Source organism: Notolabrus celidotus, chromosome 21, assembly GCF_009762535.1.
Source record: "Notolabrus celidotus isolate fNotCel1 chromosome 21, fNotCel1.pri, whole genome shotgun sequence".
In the NCBI taxonomy this organism is placed as follows: Eukaryota; Metazoa; Chordata; class Actinopteri; order Labriformes; family Labridae; genus Notolabrus; species Notolabrus celidotus.
In genome coordinates this window covers 25,168,690-25,187,487 of record NC_048292.1, presented here as the reverse complement: position 1 = coordinate 25,187,487, position 18,798 = coordinate 25,168,690, and the positions used below count along the sequence as shown (strand labels likewise).

Below are 18,798 nucleotides of genomic sequence, written 5' to 3'. Positions count from 1 at the left end.
ACACGTATATATATATATATATATATATGTATATATATATATATATATATACATATATATATATATACACATACAAATACGCACACATATATGCATATACATACAGTCAATTTTAATTTTGAGTTAAGCAATTTATGAATAAAGTGGTGACAATGCTGCAACCCATCCTTCTAATCTTCTAAAGTATATAAACTAATAATCAGAGGTTAGCTTAGGATTCTTTATTTTTTATTTGTCATTTCAAACCTGCTTTTGCATTGTAACCTTTGGCTTTGTTTTGCAAAAAGGCCATTTTGAAAATAACATAATTGATTAGAAAATGATGATAAGAATAAATAGATTAAAATGTATTCAATGAATTGTCTTGATAATATCATTGAGTGGTGTATCTTTCGAAAAGATCCCAACTCACTTTGAGTAATTATTAAAGACATCCAGCCGCTAGAGGGCGCTGAGCGTGTGGTGTCGCTCTGCTCTGCCTCTCTTCATCATGTTGTTGTGATTCTATTTCCGCCTGCTCGCTGCAGCTAGGAGCTAACTCACACTGTGAATGTGCTGCTAAACCTTTCTTTATTAGAAAGACTCCCACATATTGTTCATGTCAAGGTCATTCTGAACCCCGGTAAGTCGACATAAGCTCAAACACTGTTTGTTTTTGAAGAAGTATGTGTGTAAGAGTGGACAACTAGTGAAATAGCTCGGTTAGCATTAGCCACTGTTAGATGAGTTGGTATTGAACACATTGTAGTCTGGTCTCTTTGGAGCTGAACTTCACTAATATAGATGCATAATTTGAGACCTTGAATGAATTGATAACAACTGAGAAAATATGAAGCTTTTCATATATGCTTATAAGATGTACCTGTGAGAATAGCAGTACTACTGTAATGGAAATGAATAACACAAACAGGATCTATGAAATATGTCTTCTTTTTTTTCTTTTGCTTTTTTATTGTGTTTTTATTTAATTAATATTATTATTTGGAATTAAGATGACTAATTATTTGAATCACAGAATGTACTGATGTATTTAGACCCTTGCACACTCAATAAAATAAAATGTTATATATATATAAAGAGAATAGCACTACGACATGATCAAATGAGTTGGTCCATTTGTCTGCAGGAAAGCTTTGACGGACAGCTATGTCGCTCTATGATGACCTTGGTGTTGGTGCCAGTGACACCAAAACAGAGGGATGGTCCAAGAACTTTAAACTGCTGCAGTCCCAGCTGAAGGTGAAGAAAGCTGCGCTGACCCAGGCCAAGGTAAGTGACATACAACATACATTACAGTAGTGCACATGTGCACAGGCAGTACACATGCTACTAACAAGCACAACAGGAACACACTTCAAAGTCAGATTTAACATATTCATTACTTTTGATTTTGTCCTGTTTAGACCCAGCGGATGAAGCAGACCACCGTGTTGGCCCCGGTCATTGATCTTAAGAGAGGAGGCTCAAGCGAAGATAGACAGATCTCAGACACTCCTCCACATGTTGCAGCCGGTCCCAAGGTCTGTATTAACCACTGGACTTGGTCCTAAGTACCAAAAAAGAATCAAAGAAATCTTCCGATTGTTTCATGTTTTCCTTTTGATTTTGATTCAACTGGACTTGATGCAGAGCTAACATTCAGCTGCACATCTGCTACCTTTTACCAGCTTGGAATAAAAGCTATACCTGTCAACGCCATCTCTGTCTCACTGTTCCTCTGTCGGTTTGCCTGTTCCTCAGGACACAGTGCCCAGTGGCTTCTCCTCTGGAGATGTGCTTATCCCTTTGGCAGACGAGTATGATCCTATGTTCCCCAATGACTATGAGAAGGTGGTGAAGCGACACAGAGAAGAGCGACAGCGACAGAGGGAGCAGGAGCGACAGAAGGAGATAGAGGAGCGAGAAAAATATGAAAAGTATGTATGCTCATAAGTACATAAGAATCTTCAAGGAGGCAAATTATATAGATTAAAAACCCCAAGTTGTGTTCTTTCACTTAAATTTGGTTACAAAATTAGTCTTGATGCATCGATCATAGCTTTCTTGTGACTTTAACATTTAGCCAAACCCAGGAAAATACTTTCAGGTATTATTCATTAAGTGAGAATAATTTCCGAGATAGAATTATGCACTGAACATTTACATGAACATCGCAATTCTCCTTTAATCTCAATCTGGTTGTGTTGCAGGAAGAGGAAAGACCGGCACGACAGTGGTGCTCCAAGTGGTTTCTCTCGTTTCCCTGCAGCTGAGGGCGAATCAGACGAGGAGGAGGACTATGAGAAAGAGCGGAGGAAAAGAAGTGAGTATTGAATCCGCTGTGCCTGTGAAGATACCCCCCATTCTTGGTCTTATGTTTGTCCCATTGCCAGTCGGTGTGATGTGTGAGAACAAGCTTTGTTTGTGTCAGATCAAACAAAACTCTGAAATGGATTACAATTCAATCAATCACTGAAAATGTCATCCCTGCTTTGTGTCAGCACTGTAGCATGAAGCCTAGCATTGCTTAGAGGAATTACTCAGTTTTGTTATCTTCTGATTTAAAAAGATATTTTTGTCCAGGTGATAATTGTCTAAGTTTAAAAACAGGCACATCTTTAGTCACAGATTCTGTCTGTAAGTTTGAGATGCTTTTATTTAGTTACAGCTTGAAAGTAGATCACCCGCTGGAGCTTAATATAATGCTGCGAACAGTTATACATGTCCTACTTATCCTAGTTCATCACCAGAAAAATACCATACAATGCTACTCTGATTAAACACAAAATAGTTACTCGTGTCATTAGGGTAGATTATTTTACTCAGTTAAAGAAAAATAGTTGTTTTCTGGCACAGAGCAAAAGTTGACTTGAACTGCATTAAAGTCTGCATCAAGGTCATTCAGCAGACGAGCCTGGGACTCTATAGAGAGGTGGCAGATGAACAGATGATGCTTTTAGACAAAAATGAAACACCTCGTTGACTTAGAAATGCATTTCTGTGAATATGTCTCCAAAATGAGACATTATCTTCTTGACATATTAACCTTTCAAATTCCACTGGGTTAACATGTTTATAAGATGTGAAAGTTTGTTAGAGATTTCTAACCCCAAAATGGTATTTATTTATACTCCACTCAAGGACTCAAACATTTTACCAGCTTTGTATCATCATCACAATATGAACCTCTCTAACACATGGATTTTCTTTGTTTCTCTTTCACAGGTATGGGTGGAGCAGCCATTGCCCCTCCGTCTTCACTTGTTGACAGGGATGGTAAGTATAATCTGTTAGGTCATGTTGCTTTGTGCAAATTAATAAGATAAATACATACAGAGTAACAGCAGCATGGAAGATGAAGGTCTCCCTGCCTCTGATTACAACTGCTGAATCTTTTTAGGACTGACAGAGGAAAGAAATCAGTTTGTTTAAGGTCATCCTTCAGACAACAGGGAGACGAGTAATCAATCAATCTTTATTTATATAGCACCAAATAACAACAACAAATTACAAGTTACCTCAAGACGCTTTCCAAACAGAGCAGGTCTAGATCGTACTCTGTTCTATTATTAACAAAGACCCAACATCAAGACAGGATCAGATCCAGTCCCATCTTACAGACAGGACTCAGTCTGATCTCATCTTAATCCACCATGAGCAGAGCACTTTGCAGCATTTAGCAAGTTACTAGTGGTGCAACGGATCATCGTTGATCCGTGATCCGTACGGATGCCTCTCCACGGATCGGCATGGACGTGGTCCGCGGATCGGTTGATGAAAAAAGTGGCGCGTGTTCACGTGATGACTGCATGTAGAATCCACACTCACTCGTGACGCGCAGCGTTAGTCATTGCAAGTGAAGAAGCAGAGGAACATGAAAACCACCCTGCATCTGTTCTGTAATATGTATGGGAGCATTTTGGTTTCCCTGTGAAATACAGTGAATCCTGAATGTGCTTTAGCCACGTCATGAAATTCCGTTGCGCACCCACTAGACCAGAGGCCGTCAATACGCGGCCCGCGGACAACATCCGGCCGCCTATTTGTGGCCCCCGAACGGTTATTCCTTCACTCTGTGTTTTGGTCGGGACACTGCGTGTTTACCAGGACTTGTCCCCATGTCAACAATACGCAGACAGGCTGTTACTGGGTCACTTAGAGTTCACTGCTGTGAGTGCAATTTTTAACTTTCACTTTCGTTTAAGGAGCAGTTCGCATGTTGGCACTTTGCCAGCTGTAGGACCCTAGAATGTACGATAACGGTGTGTTCCAAGTTTGCAGCTCAAAGAAAAGTGGACGGTGAAAATCAGCAAATGAAAGAAGAATAGAGTGAAACTTTTGAAGATTCTCTGCTCCTTCACTTGCCATGCCATGAAATGCAGTGAATGAGGCAGGACTGGGCCCACAGTACATTTTGAGTTGACTGTTGTTTTTATTTAATGGGCAAAAGTTTACAAGTGTTTTACAAAATAAATGGTGGACAAAGTTATATATATTTTTTTTTTTTTGCTGATCCGAAAAATGATCCGATCCGTGACTCAAAACCGTGATCCGATCCGAACCGTGAGTTTTTTGATCCGTTGCACCCCTACAAGTTACAGTGGCAAGGACAAACGTCCTTTAACAGGCAGAAACCTCCAGCAGGACCAGACTCATGTTAGACACACATCTGCTGAGACTGTGTTGGAGAGAGGGATAGAGGGAGATGAAGAGAGAGAGAGAGATGAACAGAGAGATGATAGGGGTGAGATGGATAGTAGTAGGTGTAGCAGCTGGAGTCTGGCATGTCCACAGCAGCAGGCCGTCTAAGGCAGCTACTCAGAGGAACCTACGAGGCAAGGGAGCTCAGGGACTCCAGAAAGGTCTATGGTTAGTAACTTTAATGAGATAGGGAGAGTTAAAATAAGTGATAGGCAGAGAGAAGGCTGAGATAGGACCCCAGTGTGTCAGTCTAAGCCTACAGCAGCAAAACTAGGAGCTGGCCCAAGCCTGAGCCAGCTCTAACTATAAGCTTTATCAGAAATGAAGGTTTTAAGCCAGCTCTTAAAAGTAGAGGACCCTGACTGGTAGATGATTCCAAAGGAGACGTACCTGATGGCTGAAGGCTCTACCTCCCACACTATTTTAGAGATAACCCTGCAGTTAGTTGGTTAAAATGAAGATTTAAATGATAAAAATGTTGTTGTTGTTACTGAAGCCCACAAACAAACCAGCAGCCTCTGGTATTAATGTTTATAGTATATTGTAAGTGTTTAATATTCAGCAGTCAGTCCACAGCAGAGGGCAGCAAAGACCATGTCATAAGACTTTTGTCTTTTTCACACTGTCACTGCCGGTGCAGCACTACATCAAGTGTCTACATCAAACAACGAGCTCTCTGGGTGTTTTTAAAAGTAAACATAAGACTGACTTTTTAATCTAGCTTTTAATTTGGAGTAATTTATTTTTAGCCCTGGACTGCATTATTATTATTTTAATCATTATTATTTTAATCATTATTATTTTAATCATTGCTTTAACATTTATTTATCTTATTTAATTATTTATTTATCTATTTATTTCTTGTGTTCATCTGATCTTGTTAACGCTATTTTTTAACTTTTCTTTCAACTCTTACTTATTTTATAAATTTTACTGTCTTGATTTTATTTTCTTTTTAAGTATTTTATTTACAATCATGCCTTTTATAATTTTACCATTGCTGTTGTTTTCTGTGTCTCTGTTTTATTTGTGAAGCACTTTGGGCTGCATGTTTATATGTATGAAAGGTGCTGTATAAATAAAGTTGAGTTGTTTTCTGTGTTTACAGGCCCTGCTGCATTCTCTTATGAAGATGAAAGTCGCCCTGCCAGAGGGTCAAAGGCTGCTATCCCCCCGCCTATGTACGATGATTCAGACCGTCCACGCTCTCCACCCGGGCCAACCAGCTCCTTCCTCGCTAACATGGGGTGAGTAGGAGACACAGCTTCTGTCTTTGACCCACCACGTGCATTTTTTACATTTTATATAAAATGACTAAAAAGATATAATGAGACATTTTAATCTAAGTATTAAATATTCAGTAAATGTTCTATATTTCTGTTCTCATGTCAGGCGTTTTACATTCATTACCTTGATTCTGTTTTTGCAAAGCATACACATATTTTTTTGTCATGCAGCAACTCTGATCAGTCATTAAAGATGTCTTCAGCTTATCATATTTAAAAATCAAATGGTGTCAGGATGGTGTACTAGCTTTGTTTAACTTTTATATTCAGTTGTCTGATCCAATAGTTGAACATTCCTGGAGCATTGTCCTGAAAGAACTGATCCAACCATGCACATAGTGTTCTTAAAAATCTGGATGAACCACAGCACCACTCGAAAACATGACTCTTTCATTTTGTCATGGACCTTTATTTCCCCCCATCATTCCACAGAGCAGCACAGGAGTCACATATTTATGACATATCTATGACTTTACACCCACAGAGGCACCGTGGCCCATAAGATCATGCAGAAGTACGGCTTTAAAGAAGGTCAGGGTCTGGGGAAGCACGAGCAGGGCCTGAGCACTGCGCTGTCTGTGGAGAAGACCAGCAAGAGAGGCGGAAAGATCATCATAGGTGATGCTGCAGAGAAATGTAAGTGACACCATGTCTGCTGATGTTCTCTTCTCATGATCAGTACTATACATCATATGCCACACCCTCTTTTGTCTTCTCACTGTGCTTTCATTCAAGAAACGTACTGCATGTCTGCTTTCTGCTCGTGTTCTTGTGTGTGTTGTTTCGTCTCTGTCTGTCTTTTCGCTCAAAGAGGGTTTGGATCACATTTTGCTCTCCATATGTATTTTTGCTCTGTCAGTGCAAGTTATGATGCCATTTCAGTATCAGTTTGATGTTTTACTGTGACTGTGTGCACACGTGTACTTTTTCATTTTGCCTATGTGTGTGTGGGTGTGTGTGTGTGTGTTTGTTGTGTGTCACCGAGCAGCAGGGTCCAGCCAGTCAGGTGCTGCTGAAGCTTCAGCAGGCGGAGGCTTTTCAGGTTTGCCTCCATATTGTTTTCTCTCTCTCCCTTTCATAGAGTATTCCTCCTCTTTACTTCTTACTGTAGAAGAGAGTGTGTGTGTGATTTGCATGTTTTATCTATATGAAATATGTTCTGGGAATGTGCAGAAAAGTTTGCATGGTTTCCTACAGTACTCAGTGTGTGCTAGTAATGTGTGCTAACATGCCCATCTTCACATATTTGTGTCATAACGAATGCCCATCTCTAACAGCCCTGTTTGCATGTCCTTTTTTCTGACTCTTTAACCCTTTCTTTTCCCTTTGAGACTGTTTGAAATGCAGCTGAATGTACAGTTTTTAAGGACTCCTAGCTGTTTAATGAAACCTGGCATGAAAACTGGAAACAGGCAGAGTCTGCAAAAGAGCCAGCAGCAGCTTAGTTCACCTTCTCCACAGCCTGAGTTTATCAGAAAGCAGTGATGAAGTCAGCATTCTTTCAGGGTAGGATGAATACTTGTTAAAGATTTTATTAGCAGCCAGTAAAAAAGCGGTAACACGAAAATGGTTGCAGTCCAAACAAAAACAGACTGAATGGGTAGATACTTCATCAAATATGGAAAGTACAGAGAGAGTGACTCTCTCTCTTGTTTTTTGTGAAGTCAGAATGAGCCTTTCATATCTACACCCCTCCACAAAGCTGTCATTCTGCAGCATTGTTTCTACAGCAGCACAGAATTAATCAATCAATCAGACTTTATTTATAAAGCGCTCTACATACAGTGACATTGTAACACAAAGTGCTGTACATAAAAACAACTTAAAATAGAATACATTAAGAAAAAGATATAAACAAGACCCCCTCCATCCTTATCCCCAAACCCACCCCATAATCCTAAGGATAAGAACAGAGTGTAAGCAACAATAATAATAAAAAAAATAAAAAAATAAAAAATAAAAAATAAAATAAAATAAAAGGAATTGCTGAACGAACTGAGGAAACACTCTCATGATATCTTAATGAGGAAACACTGGAGGTAAAATAAGATGTTAGAACTCAACACAAATAAAATAAATTTCTAAGATAATAAAATGATAAAATATCAAACCATTAAAATAAAATAAAATGATATACTTAAAAAATGAAATAAAGAAATTCATAAATAAATAAAATAGAATAAAAGTGACTAAAATTTGAACTAGATAATGAATAAATAAAATAAAATGAAATAAAACTCAGTTAAAACCGAGACTAAAAAGGTTGGTCTTGATTTTGCTTTTAAAAATGTTGATGCTCTGTGCAGCCCTCAGATCTTCAGGTAGGGGGTTCCACGGACCTGGGCCGTGGTGTTAAAAAGCTGCCTCACTATGAGTCTTTGTTCTAACTTTTGATACCATTAAAAGTCCACTACCTGAAGACCTGAGGGCTCTCACTGGCTCATATGATAAAATCAAATCTGATAGATAAGAAGGAGCAAGACCATTAAGAGATTTAAAAACAATAAAATAATCTTAAAATCTAAAATATACAGGAAGCCAATAGAGGGACTTTAAAATTGGTGTACTGTGGGCTCTCTTTCTGGACAAACAGACAACCTACTAACACACAAGTCTTGTAATTGGTGAGTACCGCTGCAAAATGCATCTGATGGAAAAGGAAGAAGAGGGTAGTGGTTCTTGTGCGCAAAAGAAAGTGTACTGATAGATGTTTTTGATGGTTAAATTGGACACATGGAGGATCATACTTATCATGCATTACAGGAGCTTCTTGTCCGCAAGGGACTACTGTTGCTTCACCAACCAGAGCCCAATATTATGTGTCTGCTTGTTGCAGGGCTGCAATAATGGGAACACATCTTCAGGACCCATGTGTTGTTGCTACAGTTAAGATTAGGGATAGGTTTAATTTCCCTGTCGTCATCCATCCTGACACTAAAATGCAATCTTTGGCCATCTAATCCTCTAGTTTAACTTCACATAAGAAAGCAAGAATCCTGCTTACCAAAAAGGTCAACTATTTGCTTTTTTTTATTATGTTTTGTGGGCTTCACACCTTTTATTGATAGAGGAGAGGACAGTGGATAGGGTAGGAAACCGGAGAGAGAGTGAGTGAAAGACATGCAGGTAAGGGGCCGCAGGCTGGAATCAAACCTGGCCAGCCTGCTATATGGGAGCGCAACTTAACCATTAACCATTAGGCTAAATCACCAGACTATTTGCTTTTGAGGTTAAAACCCACACTTTTAAAAAAAAAAAGATCTATTTTTGGACTTTTTTGCCTTGATTTGATAGGACAGCTGGAGAGGCAGGAAATGTGAGGAGTAGATTTGGGGAAGACATGCAGCAAATGGATGCGGCTGGGAGTCGAACCGGCAACCTCTGCAATGAGGACTGTAGCCTCTGTATGTGGGGCGCTTAGACCGCTAGGCCACCAGCGCCCCAAAACCCACACTTTTAAAACTTCAACAACCTTTATGTGTTACAAGTGTCATAATAACAAGATGATTCACTGTCTCTCAGCTTCACTGACTTAGACCTCAGTAACAAAATGTGTAAGCTAACATAAAGTAGAGATGAAATGGAAGAATGACAACATGTGTGGGGTTGTTTAGGGGATCAAACTGAGAACTTCTTCTGCTTTTTGGCCAGTAGATATCCTGGTGTATGTTCAGGAAAAGTTGTCACAGCTGAGTAAAGTTTAGTTCTTTTTCCACTGAACCTCTAAAATCATTGTGATTGAAGCTTTAAACTGTAAATCAGGGGTTCCCAAGCCTTTCAGCCCACGACCCACAAAATATAGGTGCCAAAGACTCACGACCCCCACTGTCCCTCAAGGTGATTTAATGTGGCTTCATTTTACTGGTCTGCAGAAAATTATCCTACCTCTATGAGCATGTGTCTGTGTTTCCAGTGCTGTTATGAATTAACCTGCTGCTACTGATGCTTTTGATAATTAACTGTTCACTAACCCTAAACCTAGGAGACCTCTGGAAAAAAGAAAGTCAGAAAACTCATTACACTTTCTATTTCCAAGGTTTTATTACAAGTTTAGCTACTATTTGTGTTGATATTTTTTTACTATTATGGGTGAAATGTACTATTTTTAGATAACTTTGTCATTCAACTTTTTTATTGCATTTTTTCAATATTTCTTTGTTCACCACATGTTAACAAATTATATATAAGTAACACAAAACCAACAAAGAGAAGAAAAAAATACAAAAAAATAATAATAATACTAATAAAGACATAATAATAATAATAAACAGTACAAACAAAAATGAAGATAATTAAGAAAACAAGGTAAATAAATAATACATATTTTTTAGATAACTTATATAAAAAAAAAACATTCTGGAAGACATCTTACGACCCCCATTTGTGTCTCGCGACCCCCCAGGGGATCCCAACCCACACTTTGGGGACCCCCACTATAAACAATACGAGCTTAGAAGAATACAGACCGTCTCACACATTTTGTAGTAGAGGCCAGGATGTCTCTTTCCTGCCTGAGGGACATTAAGTTCCCTCTGATGACCCGTTTTAGTACAACTAGTGTATCGGTCTCAGAGTCAGAGTGCTGGCCAAGATGTCAGATCAAATATCAAAGTTGCATGTGAATGTGTACTCTTTAAATTTTCCCTGAGCAAGACAGTTAACCTCCATCCCGTACTAATTTTCCAGACAAACTAACAGTGGTGTTGCACTTGAGTGACCTGTTTAAAAGGTGTGTCCAGCAGCCTGGTGAAGTAATGAAATCAGCGTTTTAAATATACAAAAGAAAAGTCTGATATCAGCAGAGGTCAGTAAACACAGGATGGTAAAGATTTGATCCAGTGTTGAATGAACATGTGTATTATTGAGTCTTTCTCAATGCAGTACGATAGAACTTCTGCTAACACACCTTTAGTTGCTTCATCCAGTTTAGCTGCAGACTCTCAATATTCCTTACAGGGGAAAAAACGTGACCTATTTCTCTCTCTCCCTCCAAGCAGCAGATTCCAAGAAGTCAGATGCTAACCCGCTCACAGAGATCCTCAAAAACCCGACTAAAGTGGTCCTGCTGAGGGTATGTCTGTGTGTGTCAGGGTGTGTGTGTCCTTAAATGAAGTCACATTCAATTGAAGTCAACCTTTATGTAATCTTGAGGAGTCATTGAGGACATGCCCTCAGTTATGGGGTTCGAGAGAACAAGTAATGCATTCATAAACAAATAAATACAAACCTACACACATGAAGAAATAAATAATAAAGCATGACATAAATGAATGCTTACATTACATGTGTTACATAGTTACATATTACTATGTGCAATCAGGACTAACACAATATAATAATACTAATACTCATACGCTTCTATGTATACTTTATTATTTTATTTTATTCTATTTTATTTGATCTTTACTTTATTTTATTTGATCTTAATTTTATTTTATTTAATCTTTATTTAACTTAAATGTATTTTATTTTTATTTGATCTTAATTTTATTTGATCTTTATTTTACTTAAATTTATTTTATTTTTATTTGATCTTTATTTTATTTGATATTTATTTTATTCTATTGTATTCTATTTTTATTTGATCTTTATTCTAATTTATTTGTATTTATATCTTATTTTATCCCTTCTTCTATTACTATCTAACTCTCTTACACACTGTTTATTAGAGCTGTGTAATGCCCACATTTCTCTCCCCAGGATAAATAGGCTGTTTCTGATTCTGATATTCTGTGTGTGTGTTGTAGAACATGGTGGGCCCAGGAGAGGTGGACGAAGACCTGGAGGGAGAGACGAAAGAAGAGTGTGAGAAATACGGCAAAGTAGTGAAATGTGTCATTTTTGAGGTGAGAATCCAACAAAAAAGCAACATGAGAGCAGACTCCTGAAGTTTGAAGTGATCTGTGGGTAATAATATATATATATTGTGTTCCTCAGATTGCAGAGGTGACAGATGATGAAGCAGTCCGGATATTCCTGGAGTTTGAGAGGGTGGAGTCAGCAATCAAAGGTGAGTGTTGTCTTTAGGAAAGAATCTTAAATATGACGCCTTTGTCCACATTTGATGTTTTTCAGAGCACAAAGTGTCGCTGCAGCTGTCTCAGGATTTGACCTTTCAACTTAAATTATAAAGCTACAGCAGGCATCACTTTTCTTTAGAGTTTTGGTTGAAACCACAAACTTTGATCACTTTGAACAATAATGAGTTTGTTTTTCGGGGGTTGTTTGAGGCTATACTACGCCATTAGAAAGCTCATTTGTATTCACGATATTCACGGACCCGTGCACTTCAAAAAGCAGAACTATCCCTTTAAATTAAGTAACAAACTTTATGGTCTTTGAAGAGCACTGGAGAAGAATTTATTTGTGTGTGTAATTTGGATTACACTTAACCCTTTAAGTTGGGAACATTGCTCAATTGTTCTTTGTGCAATGGTGCAGCTTCAATCAACAACATGCAAGTAGGCTCCAGACTTTCAGAGGTTAAAGCGTCGCTCACCTGAGCACATCAAAAGGAAACACCCTCACAGGTCAAATGACACTGAAATCTTGTTAATACTTTCTCACGTTTGTGGATTTGTATGTGGCCTAACATGACCCACATGTCACACGAGCTCAAGAAACGTGCAAAAACCCCCTTGACCTATTGTTGATGCTCCAAACTTGACATTTGCTGACAGTGCAAACTCACAGAACACCATCATCCTCCAGTTTTCCGTCCCCATTTCAAACCAGAGCGGCGTCCCCGTGCATTAACAGCAGTTTCAAAGCGGATGATACTCTTTGTATAACCGCATCACTTTCCTCTCATTGTGTAACCGCTCTAATACTGCGGGTGAAAGTGTGTCCCTTTCTAAATGAGTTGGCCCATTTCAGAAACAAGGTGAGACTCCACTCCCTGCAGGGTTACATAATACGTAGCCCAGGAACCCAGCCGTCTCCCTGCGGCCCCGTCAGCACCGCACTGACATCACGGCTCTGCGAAAGCGGGACAGGCGCTCTAAGAACTGAACGGAGGGACGCAGTCAGAAGTGTTATACCAGAGCGATGTGTTTGTGTTGATTGTGATGAAACATTTATCGCTCTATAAGAGGGAAAGTGTGTTGCTTGTTGCCCTCAGTGGAGGTCAGGTCATTCAGTAACAGGGAAGAGATGACCTTTATATCAAGAGTCAAGGACCGAGTCGAGTGTGTGAAGTCAGCTTCACCTGGTTTTCTAGAAAGAAACTACATTATTAGTCCTGGATAGGGTCATGGGTAAATATTTAACACATGGCTTTGTTTTTATAACTTACCTGAAACGTCATTGAATGAGGTTCAATTATTTGTTTAGATATCTCTTGATTTGAAAGGTTTTCTTCAGATTTTTCTTCCATGCAATTTGAAAATTGAGGGCAAGTTAAAGAACCAGCTCTCGCTGTTATGCTTTAAAGTCTGTAAGTCAGATGAAGCCATTGCCAAAAGGTCTACCTAGCTTAAGTAAGCTCAACTCAAGGCAGGGTTATTTATACGGCTCATTCAGCACTAATACAGCCGTAACAAAGCATTTCAGGGCTGATGTTGGCCTGGCAGTTTGAGGGTGAGCCCCATATACAGAGGCTCTAGTCCTTGTTGTAGTGGTTACTGGTTCCTTTCCTGCCTACTACCATTTTATTAGATTTTTTTGTATTTTTTGGCCTTTTCGCCTTTATTTGAAAGGACAGCTGAAGAGAGACAGGAAATGTGGGGAGTTTGTGAGCGGGGGAAGACGTGCAGGAAAAGGTCGACTGGCCGGGAATTGAACCCGAGCAATATTCCTGAATGAAGGGCAAACATGGAGAGACAGACAACCATTCATGCAAACACTCACACCTACTGACAATTTAGAGTGACTAATGAATCTGGTGAGCATGTTTTTGGACTGTGGGAGGAAGCTGGAGACATGCAAACTCCACACAGAAAGGCACCTACCCAACCGGTGACTCGAACCAGGAACCTTCTTGCTTTGAGGCAACAGGGCTACCCAGCCCGAATTTACATATAATTATAATAATGTATTTAAATGTTTTTATAAGAGGCAGCTAAACGGCTAGCTTGAAACAGTTTGTGAGTAGGGGACTCAGTCTGAATATCTTCTGATATGAAAATACAGTATTAGAGGGTTTTTTTGTGTACTTGTAGGCTCTGAAGGTTTTTAAGAAGATAAATATGGATCCTCACAAAAATGTTAAGTTACTCCTTGAATAGAGCACTTACAGTCATGGATGAAAGTATTGGCACCCCTTGAATTTTTCCAGAAAATACACCATTTCTCCCAGAAATTGTTGCAATTACAAATGGTTTTTTTATACACATGTTTATTGCATTTATGTGCATTGCAACAACACAAAAAAAACAGAAGAAGAAAGAAAACATTGACATCATTTTACACAAAACTCAAAAAATAGGCCGGACAAAATGATTGGCACCCTTTTAAAACTGTGGGTAAGTCATTTTATTTCCAGCATGTGATGCTCATTTAAACTCTCATGTGACAGGTAACAGGTGCTGGCAATAGAGCAATCACACCTGAAGCCAGTTAGAATGTGTAAAAGTCCACTCAACCTTTGTGTTGTGTGCCTGTGTGTGTCACATCGAGCATGGAGAAGTGAAAGAGAGCAAGAATTGTCTGAGGACTTAAGAAGCAAAATATGAACAATCTCAAGGTTACAAGACCATCTCCAGAGATCTTAAAATTCCTTAGTCCACTGTGCGTAATATAATCAAGAAGTTTATAACCCATGGAACTGTGGGGAATCTCCCTGGACGTGGACGGAAGGGAAAAATTGACAAAAGAATGCAACACAGGATAGTTCGAATGATGGATAAACATCCTCAGTGTCAGCTCAGAACATACAGCGTCATCTGAACGAGATAAAGCGCTATGGCAGGAGACCGAGGAGAACCCCACTGCTGGCAAAGAGACTTACAAAAGCCAGACTAGAGTTCGCAAAAATGTATCTGAGTAAGCCTCAGTCCTTCTTAGGGCTGTCAAAATTGCTCCAAAATGACGTTCGAATATTCGCTCTAAAAAACCCATAGGTTCGAACCATTCGAATATCTATATTTGCGCATTATGTCAATAACAGGTGGAGAAACTAATACAAGGAGACATAACTACTTGTATATGTATTTTTATTTAAGATATAACATGCCTAAAACATACCTACACATTACAAAACAAGTAAATGACCTAATGGTCTATACCGTAACACTTTTAGGGCTGTAGACCTCTCGCTCACTCGCTCGCTCCCCTCTCTGTGCGTAATGCGCTGAGTGAGTGCTGAACAAGACTTGTGCGAGCAATTAAAGGTCCCTACTCTTGTTCCTAATATAGGCAGGCTTCATTCAGTGATTGAAGCAAATATCATTAACATTAATTGAAGTTAAAAATGAGAAAGTAGTCCACTTACATTCTTGGCGCTTGTATAAAAAAAGAGAGGAAAAGCTTCATTTTATCTCAGTGTCACTGATGGTCGGGCTCTTTTAGTCCACTGTCAATGTAGGGTCTTAGGCCTGACAGGTTATTTGCCAAAAACACGAGACAGTCCACATGTGAAGAAGACCGTTCACATGTGAAGAGGCCAGATCTCTTTTTATTCACTATGTTCCAAACGGAGGAAAAGACGTGTTCAGAGCGCACTGAGGATCCGGGGACGGAAGGATTTCTCTCTGCCGTCTGCTTCATGCTGTACATGTGTGACTCCTGTGACCTGTCCCTGACCCGTCATGCAGTGCGCCCACTCGCAAAGCAGCCGCTGATGTGTTTTTTTTCCACAGTCGAATATTAATTTTCACAATCGAATCTCCGTTTTTTTTAAATATTCGAATATATATTCCAATTTAGAATATTCGTTGACAGCCCTAGTCCTTCTGGGAGAACAGTTTGTGGACAGATGAGACTAAGGTAAAGCTTTTTTGGAAAAGCACGTCATTCTACTGTTTACAGAAAATAGAGTGGTCCCTACAAAGAAAAGAACACAGTACCGACAGTCAAACATGAGGGGGGTTCAAAGATGTTCTGGGGTTGTTTTGCTGCCTCTGGCACTGGGGACCTTGACTGTGTTCAAGGAATCATGAAATCTGGAGACTATCACAAGATTTCAGGCCTCAATGAAGGGCCTAGTGTCAGAAAACTAAGTCTGCGTCAGAGGTCATGGGTGTTCCAGCAGGACGATGACCCAAAACACACCTCAAAAAGCCCCAAGAAATGGTTGGAGACAAAGCGCTGGAGAGTTCTGAAGTGGCCAGCAACATGTTTGGATATAAAGTCCATTGAACACTTGTGGAGAGATCTCAAAATTGCTGTTGCAAGAAGGCACCCTTCAAATCTGAGAGACCTGGAGCAGTTTGCAAAGAAGAGTGGTCCAACGTTCCAGTTGAGAGGTGTAAGAAGTTTGTTTATGGTTATAGGAAGTGATTGGTTTCAGTTTTTTTGCCAAGGGTGTGTAACCAAATATTAAGTTGAGGGTGCCAATAATTTTGTCCGGCCTATTTTTTGAGTTTTGTGTAAAATGATGTCAATTTTGTATTTTTTCTTCAGTTTTTTTGTGTTGTTCCAATGCACATAATAGCAATAAACATGTGTATACCAAAATCATTTGTAATTGAAACAATTTCTGGGAGAAATTGTGTATTATCTGGAAAAATTCAAGGGGTGCCAATACTTTCGTCCATGACTGTAACTCAGTCAGTATCTCACACAGCATGTGATTCAGAGTGTGATGAGATAGTCTAATCAGTGCAACATTAAACACTCTGTTTTTGTTCTCCCAGTGTCAGCACACTGGAGTTTGTCTGCGTACAGTACACTAATGAAAGGTCTGTAGAAATGAGTCAACTAAGGTGTGTGTGAGTGTCCTGCAGGGAGAGAGGATCAGACTTGTTATTGATTTGGGACACAGTATGAGAGATAGTTAATATAATTGATAAGGTGAACACAGTCAGAACGCTGTGTATGCTCAGTTGTGCTTTTATAAGGACATGTAACTCTGTGTGTGTGGGCTTTAAGATTGTGTTCTCAGTACTCAGGCACTCGCTGACAACAACGCTTCAAGGAAACGACAACATTGAAGACAAATGTTTGCTTTTCTCCCTGAAATGTTCGAGACAAATCAAAGTTGTTTGTCTTTGAAGAAGCTTTTATCACTGACACACAGAGCAGAGTGTGAGCATCACTCAGCTGACTGCCACAGTTTGTTCCACGAATCAAAAACGTCCTTCTTAGAACTAGACACATGGATACTGCCTCTGAGGTTAAGAGAGGGAAAATCTCATGAACGAATTTAATATGAGCTTCTGTAAACATCAACTTTGGTTCACTTCTCTTCTTGCTAGCAATGAAATATGTGACGATGCATCAACATATTTACAGAAACTTTGGATGTACTAGTAGAGTCCTATATGTGCATTCAGGTACAATCTGACCTTCACTGTCTCTCTCTTTTGCAGCCGTGGTGGATCTGAACGGGCGCTATTTTGGCGGGCGAGTCGTCAAGGCCTGCTTCTACAACTTAGACAAGTTTCGTGTTCTGGACCTGGGCGAGCAGGTGTGATACCAGGCCCTCTGCACACATCCTCATCCCCTCACTTGTACATATTAACTTTTTTTATATTTCCTGAAGAGCAGTGAAGCGTCTGTATGTAGTGATGAGAAGTCGATTCTCCTGTGATACCTTCATGTGAAAATAAACGGTAAAAAAGGCTTCTAATTTCCTGTTTTCTTTTTATCTTCCAGTAAGTTTTTAATCTTGTAGTCTAACAGTTTTTTCAGAGTGTGTAAAGTTGAATACTCTCTATAATTTGTATTAGAATTCAGCCTAGTCATGCTGACTTGAGTACACTTGTTTTTCAGCTTCAGAATGTGAGATATTACATCCCTGTATAAACACTTCCATGCTCTCACACACACACACACACACACACACACACACACACACACACACACACACACACACACACACACACACACACACACACATCCTGTACCCAAGAAGCCCAGATTCCTTTGCTGAAATTTTTCCTGACATAACACCGGTTCCACAGTAGTGTTAACACATCCCCAGAGCTCTGTAGTCTTAATTTAGCCCAGATGGATTATGGGTAGGGGACTGGGACAGTGAACACAGCCCCAGCCTCATTCAGAACTTATGTAAGTGCGGCAACAGGGCCCTTGAGGCCCCAGTGAAGAGAAAACTCAGGAAGGTTCCCTTTGGAGCAGGTTTGATTCAGAGCAACGAAACAGGCTGTAATGAAGAGCAGGACTCAGACGTGAAACACATTTTAAGATATTTCTGAAAAGACAAAAATATCCTGCTCAAGTTAAAGTCTTGTAATGATCGTAATTTGGGTTTTGTTTATGATTTAAAATTCTCATCAGTGTCTTAAAGTAAAATCTTAATGAAACATTTCCTCAGACGAATGCATCCGTCATTTGTTGCAAATTTTAAAGGTGACATATCACGCTTTTTTCATCAATATATATTGGTCTAAGAGGTCCCCAAAACATGTCTTTAAAGTTTATGCTCAAAAAAACACTTTGAAATCAGATTTTGGTCTGCCTGAAAAGCCCTCTTCTTCAGTCCTCCTCAGAACACTCTGTTTTCCCTCTGACCACGCCCCCTCAGGAAGTGGATGTGCGTGGGCTCTCCAGCACGTTGATCTAATGTTTACATGTTGGCTGAATATACACGGCTGCTCAGAGATCACGTTACTTCAACCCTCTGAATCTGATCCAGAATCTGATCCTGACCGAGAGGCGCCTGTAGCAGGACCTTTCTGAAGGATTGGTCACAGATTTAGTGTTTCTTGTTGTT

The 18,798-nt window shown here is 39.5% G+C and overlaps 1 protein-coding gene across 2 annotated transcripts; it reads left to right on the top strand.

Annotated features, from left to right (window-relative positions):
• Positions 1 to 470: 470 nt before the first annotated feature.
• Positions 471 to 17,687, top strand: rbm17 (RNA binding motif protein 17). Of its 2 annotated transcripts, XM_034674015.1 has the most exons (13): positions 472 to 622; positions 1,127 to 1,269; positions 1,404 to 1,520; positions 1,741 to 1,916; positions 2,190 to 2,302; positions 3,205 to 3,255; positions 5,789 to 5,927; positions 6,451 to 6,602; positions 6,955 to 7,008; positions 10,964 to 11,037; positions 11,714 to 11,812; positions 11,904 to 11,976; positions 17,435 to 17,687. In XM_034674015.1, exons 2-13 carry the CDS (start codon positions 1,147 to 1,149, stop codon positions 17,536 to 17,538), a joined length of 1,275 nt encoding a protein of 424 aa, XP_034529906.1. In that variant the 5' UTR covers positions 472 to 622; positions 1,127 to 1,146; the 3' UTR covers positions 17,539 to 17,687. The 2 variants fall into 2 exon arrangements, with proteins under 2 accessions (XP_034529907.1, XP_034529906.1); XM_034674016.1 differs by lacking the exon at positions 6,955 to 7,008 and having other exon boundaries at positions 471 to 622.
• Positions 17,688 to 18,798: the final 1,111 nt, after the last annotated feature.

Bases quoted from the DNA above. Each gene is read 5' to 3' on its own strand.
- rbm17 (XM_034674015.1), top strand. From the start codon at position 1,147: ATGTCGCTCTATGATGACCTTGGTGTTGGTGCCAGTGACACCAAAACA. The intron at 5,928-6,450 runs GTGAGTAGGAGA...TTACACCCACAG, and splicing joins TCCTTCCTCGCTAACATGGG to AGGCACCGTGGCCCATAAGA. The intron at 11,813-11,903 runs GTGAGAATCCAA...TGTGTTCCTCAG, and splicing joins TGAAATGTGTCATTTTTGAG to ATTGCAGAGGTGACAGATGA.